The sequence below is a fragment of the Nelumbo nucifera genome, chromosome 1 (assembly GCF_055504915.1).
Source record: "Nelumbo nucifera cultivar China Antique chromosome 1, China Antique-T2T, whole genome shotgun sequence".
NCBI classification, from domain to species: domain Eukaryota; kingdom Viridiplantae; phylum Streptophyta; class Magnoliopsida; order Proteales; family Nelumbonaceae; genus Nelumbo; species Nelumbo nucifera.
This window is the reverse complement of record NC_142649.1, coordinates 58,633,047-58,642,849: the sequence shown is the minus strand read 5'-3', so window position 1 is coordinate 58,642,849 and position 9,803 is coordinate 58,633,047. Positions and strand designations below refer to the sequence as shown.

General features: G+C 38.3%; 1 protein-coding gene across 4 annotated transcripts; it reads right to left on the bottom strand.

The window, feature by feature from the left end:
* Positions 1-584: 584 nt before the first annotated feature.
* Positions 585-9,507, bottom strand: LACS8 (AMP-dependent synthetase and ligase family protein). 4 transcript variants are annotated; one of them, XM_010242853.3, is made up of 12 exons: positions 9,347-9,507; positions 6,958-7,552; positions 6,784-6,864; positions 6,375-6,650; positions 5,936-6,067; positions 5,673-5,846; positions 5,124-5,353; positions 3,843-3,960; positions 1,705-1,836; positions 1,489-1,623; positions 1,042-1,248; positions 585-837 (listed from the first exon to the last, which is right to left on the bottom strand). In XM_010242853.3, exons 2-12 carry the CDS (start codon positions 7,489-7,491, stop codon positions 673-675), a joined length of 2,184 nt encoding a protein of 727 aa, XP_010241155.2. In that variant the 5' UTR covers positions 7,492-7,552; positions 9,347-9,507; the 3' UTR covers positions 585-672. The 4 variants fall into 4 exon arrangements, with proteins under 4 accessions (XP_010241155.2, XP_010241156.2, XP_088752544.1 ...); XM_010242854.3 differs by having other exon boundaries at positions 9,239-9,441; XM_088896418.1 differs by lacking the exon at positions 9,347-9,507 and adding an exon at positions 8,288-8,427.
* Between the last annotated feature and the right edge of the window lie 296 nt (positions 9,508-9,803).

Here is a 9,803-nt window from a genome sequence, read left to right as displayed (position 1 = left end):
CTTTCCTGAATGGCTTCTAAGTTCACATTGCAAGATATAGGCCCCCCACACACAAAATGTCAATAAGCCATATTTGGTGAAAACTGAAAACCCCAGCAAGCGAGAAACATATTGTCGTTGAGATGTAACCTCAACTCGCCATTGGAGCTAATTTTGGTAGCCGAAGCCACTCAGTCTTGGTCAATGCAGAATTTGGTTGCTGACCATTTACTCTGTTTTAAAGCTGAACCAATGTCACCAACTTTTGCAATTCTCTTAAGCGAAACCAAACCGATACCACTGGTTAACACTGGTCAGTTCGATTAACAATTGTTTCTTTTGGTTAACTGAAATCTGAACCAATCCTTTGGTTTTTCAAAAAATAAAAAACCGAAATCAATCCGATTGATTTGGTTAAACGCATTTTTCGGTTCATTTTCTCGGTTCAAATGTTCAATTGGTTTTTTATCCCTCCCAAACGGGCTCTAAATAGTCATTAGCGACCTAGCATTGAGATTAAGAGTATATACTCTTAATGTGCGACTCATACCGAGTCAAAGGCATGACCTTGTACAGCCACATTCAAATACAGTGAAAGATGAAAGTTGGGAAAACTTGTAGATCCTTCATTGTTCCTTCCTTGGTAAAGTACAAGCTATGAGAAAAAGTAAGCTAGAATTAACATTTAATAATTCACTCGTACAACTTCTGAAGCTCATCTTTGAACTTGGCTTTCAGCTGCTCCCTCTTCAACTTCAGAGCAGCAGTTACTAATCCAGATTCTGGTGTCCATGGATCCGGCAACAACCTAATCTTTGCTGGAATTTCAAACTTTTCAAGCTTTGCAGCTTTCGCTACCTGTATAAAGCAATAGAATTCTCAAAATCTACTTCAGAATTAACAGAGAAAGGTATGCCACATGCATAAACTTCTTGTATCACCCACAAATTACTGTCTAGTACAATTAGTATTCTCTTGCATCCATTTAAGTTGACAAGGTTATCTGCATATGTAGATTATTTCCCCTAAAATCTTCAAATAAAACAAGAATAATTAACTAACTTTGGAAAGGGATTGCTGAACTTCACGAACTGTTTCTTCTTTCAGGCACAAATCTGGAAAATCTTTGTACTCAATGCCAGCACTCTGGGCCCAGTTTTCAATGACCTTCTGTGGAGGCACTACCAATGCTACACAGTAGCTATGGAAGGGATCTGCATGGACCATGATATTTTCCACGTAGTTGCTTGATATCAAAGCTGCCTCAACCTGAAAACAAAGATTCAGTCAATTAAATTTGATTACTCTAAGAATATCAAGAGAGAACCTTAATTTAGTAGGGCCCGTATGATCTCTTAGGTTGCAGAAGTCTATGAATAGACCATCGTAAGATTGTTGGGAAAATCCAAATGTTAATACCTAATTCTCCTAGGTTTATGTTTAGATGGTTCAAAGTTTCAGTATATGTATGTCAAAAGAAAAGAGAACAGCCGAAAATTTCCTATGCACCTTCCCAAGGGAGACGTATTCTCCATGTTGAAGTTTGACAATATCCTTCTTCCTATCAATAATTTCAAGGCATCCATCTGGGTGGAACTGTCCTATATCACCAGTGTAGAACCAGCGCAAACCCTTCTCATCAACCTGTTACATTTACAAAACCATCAGAATAGTAACAGGGTCCAACTTCAGAATGTGAATAAATGACAAGGTAGGAGAACTCACTTTGTACACCTCTTTGGTTTTGTCATCATTTTTGAAGTAACCCAAAGTTATACTGGGCCCTCCGACTACAATCTCTCCTCGAGGCATTGGTTTGTCAGAAATTGTATATCCTCCCTCTTCCCAAGAGACAAGCTGGAAAAGAAAAACAACAATCAAATAAGAAATATATGCTTACAACTTATGAATTTATAGTTGACAATCGCAAAACATTTACTCATAGCTTAATGAAAAGAATGATTGTTGTACTTTGAATGATTGTTGTACTTTGAAGTTATTTATGGTTGACAATCAAATAAGAAATATATGCTTACAACTCATAGCTTAATACCTACTGCTAACCAGCTGTTAAGTGGAATGTGAAAGGACACAAATGCCCTTCAAATGTCATCTAATTTTCTTTATCAACCAAACCATATTGAAGTTGCCTTATTTTTGATAGCCAAGATGAACTAACCACTCCATCCATCAAACCACTTCCTCTGGCAACCGTAACAGCACTTGATTTAATAAACAATGACCTTCTCAAGTTCTCGAAGGCACATGATTCCTGAAAGAAACTACTGTTTCAGATCCGTCTTCACTCAGCACTTATAATTCCAGCGGCAACGATGGCTTTGCCACTAGGAAGCTAGCGTTTTCTTGCTGGCTATTTGCATACTTGGTCAGATGCACATTCTCCTTCCTAAGTCATTCGTTCTCATCGAGAAGCTCTGTCGTGCTGCTGTAGCTTGTCGTTCTACATACCATAGTGGCACTGGTCAATGGTAATGAGCCTCTCACTTTTTCTCTGCAAAGCTACAATAGCATTGTCGGTTCAAGTATAGGTGGCGCTTCAGGGAGCATTGAGGTGATTTGGGAATCGAGAACCATTACTCCCCACCACCCCCAATTGACACTCAGGACAAGTAGCAGTGCACTGTGCACCACTACGACACAGGTGCATGATCCCAGAGTGATTCACCTCAAATATTCACCCAGTATTGGGTGATCAATGTGCATGGGTCCAAAAAGACATGACAAATATGTTGTTGGACAAAGTAACCATGCTTTGATGAGACCAGAACTAATGAGATTGGCAATCCAATCCTTAAGCCAGCTTGGTTGACACCAAACAATCCTAAAACTAGGTTTGGGCCATAGAATTCCTCAAGTAAAAAGAGGCTCATGATCTTAATTAGAAGTAAGAGAGAGCTCGAAAAGGCCTAAGACAACAAATTTCAGATGGCTACAAATGAGAGAGAGGAAAACCAAGTTGTTTTGTCCCCAACTATGGATATGAGGGGTGCTCTTAATCAGTTAACATAGACAATGCAGCTGAACCTAGGAAGAGCATTGCAAACATTGAAGAATGAGAAGCACTTGGCATTATTCAATTAGATTTATCAAATTTCGATTGTACGATTGAAACTTTTCTTCCCTTGATAATAAACACTGACAGGAATGCCAATTTATCTATCCATGCTTCCCCAAAGGATGTTCTGTCTTCTGTGGTTGCCTGTCTATCTGTTGTGATTGCTACTTGTTACCACCATTTTCGGTGTGGATATATTAGAAATCAAGGCACTGAAATGGAGGCTTTCTGATTCACAAGTACAGAGTAGAAATATGCTAAACGAAGAGACGGAAAAAAAAGACACTGTATAGGCCGAAGGCCCCAGGTTTGATGGAAAACTATATAACATTACCTCCACCAGCGGTTCTCAATCTTTGCCATTTTTCAGTAGCGGCAGAATCTCCATGATGGCCGTTTCTCTGACCCAAACTGGGAGGCATAGAGCTCTGATACCAAATCATATTATCGGCCAATATTGTGGATTGTGATCATGAGTGTGATATAGATGAACCAGGCTCATGTGACTTAGTGCTTTGCACCTCTATTTCATCTTAAGGAAAAAGATGATGAACATTGTTTTATTTTGAAGGGTAGTTTTGCCATTTTCAAAAGTTTTAAATCGCACATGATGTCGTGTGATACACATAACTGATGGCTGGTTAACTGTAGGTACTAAATTGGCACGTTTTGAAGTTTGGGGACCAAAGTGATACTAGGCCCAAAATACAGAGTACTAATCTGCAATTTTATCTAACTGACTAAAATGTTGTTTACAAACCAGGAAAATAAGTTAAGATGCACATACCTTAATGTAGCAGCAAGGAAGTGGTGGACCCACACGACCCACAGTCATGTCATCACTTTCAGAAAAAGCTGCTCCAGCACATGTTTCAGTCAAACCATATCCTTGACCTATAGGAGCTCTGAAGAAGGAAACCATGTCAGAAAATCATAAGCATGGTTACAGTTTCCCTAAAATTTGTTGATATTTCCCATGAAATTGGTCTCAAAAATTATATATGGAAATAACATCCAAAATTACATAATTTGAAAAAATATTGGTAACATTTCTACCAAAACATTCCATATGTTGACATTTTGAGAAATTACATCAAAGCCTGGAAACTCAACCCTGCCAGAAAGTTCTCCATTAAATCCTTTTTCAGGGCCCTTATTTCAAAGGATCTCATTTCAAACTTCCCTTATAAAAAGATTTGGTGCCCTCATGTCCCTCCTAGAGTCTCTTTCTTTCTTTGAGATTTCCCTTGTTTAATTGTTTGCTCCTCTTGTATATCATCTCATGTACCAGTTTTATTTTTAATGAAGTTCTGTTATCTTCCATCTCAGAAAAAAGAAAAATATATCAAAGCCTGAAAAAATTTGGGCATAAACAAAAGATATGCCAACAAGAGTCAAATTTTTATGGATACTCTTTAAATGCCAATGCATCCAGTACAGCTATTAGTGAGTACTTTGTTTCTTAAACTTATCACATAGGGTCCTAGGTTGCCTAATGAATAACCATCAAAATTTAGTTTCTCTTCCTACCTTGGGGGCTCCATTCTTGAACAACTGGTTAATCAAATCCTTAATTAATTTGATTCCATGGGATCCACTTGAGCAGGCCAACTCTGCTAGAATTGGCCCAGTTCATGGGCTGTCTTGTGCGTGGACTGCAAGTATGGGTTGTAAGGCCATGGTATCCTTTTTAGCTCATTTCTCCTTTCTATCAATACCAGTTTTTACAAAGTATAGATTCTTTTGAGTTTCCCCTAGATTTGATCTTCACTTTACCAATTTGACAAGTTTCAAGCCTATGAAAGTTATTTATCAACTGCAAAAATAATATGCTGATTTATCTAAAAATGAACAGTATGATTTTATAATGTGCTATAATAACTACAGGCATTGCTGCAAAGTTTATGTATAGGTTTCCTTCTACTAAGTACTAACTATATCAGTTTAAGTTTACATGTTGCCTTCCAAAAATATACTTCTAAAAACAAAACCTAATATAACACAATAAGAAATTAAGAATACATGTTAGCTATTTATGATTATTTAGGGATGAGAAAAAGGGCATTACCCTAGGCAGACATTGATGAACCGTTGAGTATCAGCAGACAATGGAGCTCCACCACAGAGCATGAAGTGGACATGTCCCCCAAGAATAGATCGTATTTTTTTGAAAACAATAGCATCCCATATAATTCTTTCTAGTCCCCAACCCCCAAGCCAGCTTCCTTCAATTGCTGCTAGTCTGCGCTTAAAAGCCAAGTTGAACAATTTCTTTGCCAACCCACCCTTCTCCCCAACCTTCAAAGAGATTGGAAACCTAATGTCAATAGCAAACCTATATAATCAAATCAAGGAAAGATGCTACATGAAGGTACCAACTGGCTCAGTTGGTAAGGTCTTTGGCTGGTTGTAGCAGAGACTTGGGATCAATTCCCGCCTTCACCTGCGTTGGGGGGTTGTGGGTATGGGGGATGGGCTATCCCCCGTTGTGTAGCCCCTACGAAGCCAAAAGTAAAATAAAATGATAATAATAATAATAATAATAATAATTCAAGACAGTTGGCAAAATAAATGATTACTTATATGATTTATTAACCCATAGCAAGATAGTTCAGACCTTTTTCTGCACTCCATCCCGAACACGGTCTAAAATAGCTGGAACAGCTGCCATAAGTGTCGGTTTCAACACAGAAGCATCTCCCAATGTCCCTTTCTTAATTTTATTTGAGGTGTCTGTTAATGTTAATGTTGAACCGTACCCAATTGGACAACCTACAGACAACATCACAGTCTGGACAACCACATGTACATGCGAAGTTAATATAGAAAAAATAGAATACATTGTCTAGAGACACACAAGAAGGGCTAATATATGAGGACCTCAGCTGCCAGTTCAAAAACATGAGCAAGGGGCAAGTATGCCAAGTACACATCACTTTTGCCTATTCCAGGAACGACTGTTGTAACTGCTGCTGCAGTTGCTACAATGTTGCCATGAGTCATCATAACTCCCTTCAGTACCAATAAGAACATCATTTAAGACAGCAGAATAAAGCAAGAAATTAATCCATAAAATAATATTTACTTGAGGTAGTAGCAAAGAAAATGAATAAATAAGAGAAAACCTTCCTGTTCTTCTGGGTTTGCCATGCAAGAAGAGGCATAAATTCAATTCATGTTTCAGAAACATTCAAGATTATTTTCTTTTGAGTAATGGTTAATAAACAAAAGATGCTACCTTAGTTTGTAACAATGTCATCGTCTGTGGCATATAAGCAACAATTGGTGAAATTTATTAGAAAGAAACAACTGACCAAACCTTTGGTAGACCTGTACTGCCACTTGTATACATGATGACAGCAACATCAGTTTTGGAAGGTAATCTTGGATTAACAGGACTCTCTTTTCCCAGTTTCTGAATTTCAGAGAAAGATGAAACTGTCCAATTACTCGTATCCCCAAATAAACCAGAATCAATTGTAGCTCCATCCTCCTCTTCAAAGTAAATAATGCGCTTAATAGTTTCCAAGCTTGAGCTTATTGCAGCCAACTTTTTCAATTGCTTGGAATCACAGATCAAGGTCGATACTTGGGTCTGACATCCAAAACAATATACAAGAGAAGTGAAAAGAAATCTCCATGTGAAATAAGACATCAATTCATTATAAACAGCCCAAGCATAACACAATCTGCATGCTGATCAGCTACCAAAGAGCACTGTTACCAACCTGGTTGAGTGAGTGAATGAGAGCATCCTCGCCTAGAGACGCATAAATGGTAACAATTGTAATATTCTGACGGAAGCATCCCTGACATCAGGAAACAGGAAAATCTGCTGTCATTTCTCCAGGAAGAAGTTAAAATGATAAGGCATTAAAACAAAGCATGCCCTTCTAGGCTACCTGAAAAGCAAGAAGCCACTCTGCCCGTGTTTCAGAAAAAATTGCAGCAGGACTCTCAGGACTATGACCCAACTTAACTAGACCAGAAGCAAAGTTGCAGGCACGGTCAAATGCTTCTCCATAAGTTATCCATTCATAATCCCCCAGGTGTAACTTCTCAAACTTCCTCCCATCATTGGCTGTGATTAATTCTTTGCCGATAAGCTTTCTTGTTCCAAGAAACCTATCACGGGCATTCTTTTTACAAGATTGTTCAAACAGAGCCGCCATGGTTGTGGCCCCTTCCCATGGAACTTCAACTAATTTATCAAATCTACGATTACGCATCGCAAAACCTGGCTCACCACCAACCTCTACCTGTACCCCTCTTTGTTTACCCTTTTTCTTCACTAAGAATACAGTAGAAAGCAGAAATGGTATGACAATACCCAGAGTAATTGCACCCAGAATCCCATAGTTATTTCCACCCATGAGATAATCACCTTGGGCCAAGCGTTCCAGCCAAGTCAAAATTCTGTCCTTATAAGCTTCCATGGTGTATTAACTATATATGGATATATACCATATCCCTCCAAGAGTATAACAAGATGATTATCTGAAATAAACAACCAAGATTGACGGTGGATTAAATCAAAATTCAACCAAATTCAGTTCATAGACATTGAAGGAATAGAAAATCATAATGGAAACCATGTATTATCCGCATGAGAATATAGTTAAGGCCTCATCAAAACAAAAATTTATTCAACAAACCCGTACGAATGCACGAGCAAATTCCATCAAAGGTTCAAGAATCCATTTATCAGCAAGTTAGCAATCCAAATAAGGATTGGATTTTGATAATACCTTTTGTTCCACACTCACAGAACCTGTGCATCAGCACCACCAATCAAGCATATTTATTATATAAATCAATCTCTAGAGAAGCACTATGTTTGGATGAATGCAATTGAAAGAAATATCAAATGAAGTCACTTAAAATCCCTATTGGGAGATCTGGGCGCCGGCTGCCCATCCACCTAAAAGTTTGGGTTTCTGTAAAACGAACACCATTAAAGAAAAACACCTATGACGAAATCAACTGTTCAATTGAACTTGCTTTATATCTAGCTAGCTTGTATTGAAGGCCAAAAGTGCCCAGCCAACACTACATCAGTTGCAAAATGCAAAGAGGTATCAATAAAAAAGAATTTCAGAGTAGACACCTCAAAGGTGCCGGGATTGTGAATTTAGAGGAATTTATGGAATTCAAATAAGGCAGTTGGAGAAGAACAGAAAGAAAGAAAGAAACCAATGTCAATAAAGAAGCTGCTAAATGTTGGACTCTTACTTGCTAGTCTCAGTGGTATAGGCCAACTGCCGGCGAAGTGGTTGAAGCCCGTTTTTTGGACAGGAGGCCCTAAGCACAAGATAAAGGAATTTGACTACTGGGATGATGGGTGGTTACCGTCATCCTAGTCCATGACAGGAGACATGGGGAATGGTGGTAAGGCATGGAAACTTTTGGCAAAGTACTGAACGATGGTGAGACGTGTTCTCTAGACAGAATATGGCCAGGATGCATGTTTAAATGGTGTAGTATAATAAACAAGGACACTGGGATGCAACTCATGTAAGACACATGTTGGTTTTAAGTGAGAGTTCTGACATGTATTGTCTTTATTGTATTTATATTGATATTAGATTGTCTGAGTCTGAGCCCAAGCTGAGTACTGTACTAGGTGTCCTCGACCATCCGGTGAGGCCAATTGATAACAGCTGATGTGGTAGAACTGAAGATAACCTAACCAGTTCAGCCTCTTCAGATGTCATCCTTAATTACTTGCAATGCTGTGCAAAATTTTCCATCTCTTAACTGGGTTGAATTGGCAAAACCAGGCGTAGTCAAAAGTTCTAGATAAGAAAAATAACCCCGCAGCACTAATCTGCTATAAACCCATTTTAGAGGATTGAAATTTCAACTAAGGAGAACAATGCATAACATTAAATCCCAGACAAGATGCATAGAAGCCAATAAAACATAAACGGAAAGACAGAGAGAAAAAACGATGCAGGAAATTCAAAAGAACAACCAGATTCCATATGATAGATCATAGATTTAAGGTAATCATCTGAAAGAAATAAAGCTAACTTCAAACTGGTTAAACGTCTAAAACAGGGATGAAGCAAATATGAAATTCATCATCATCTTAAGTTCATCAAATATTAATTCAATGAATTCAATCTTAACCAGGATTCATCCAGAACCATGAAACTCTACTGCTACGCGAGTAAAACCAACCTTTGAATGATAGCAAACAGAATCTCAACAGAGTCAGACAAAGAAAATAGGTAACAGATAATTCAAATTTAAAACCAGAGATCTGATGATGAGAGAGGAAAAACAAACCCCAGATCGGAAAATATTTTCCTCTTTCCTCCGAAGGAGAGTGATTCGGAAGATGGAGAGAGAAAGAGGGCGTTTCTGTTTCTGCTATTTTCTGCACGTAAAAGCAGGGGATCTCAGTCTATCACTTAACGAAATTACGAAAGTGGAAAGAGAAAGTATCTAATTTGGAGGACTGATGGAGATAATTAAAATAAACTCTCCTTTATGTTAATATTACGAAACCACCACGATAAGATAACACATTTGGTGCGTATCAGGGTTTTGATTTTTTTCGGTATAGTGGCTTTCCGGCAGTATAGATTTTTCCAAAAGCCGCGTTTGGCTGCGGTGCAAATTTTGTGCTGATGCAGAATTATGATCGTGCAAATTCTGATTTAATTTTGTTTCATAAACCATGTTGTAAGGTGCCAACTAGCTAATTGGGTAAATTCTCGGGTTGTTTGTAGCGGAGACTAAG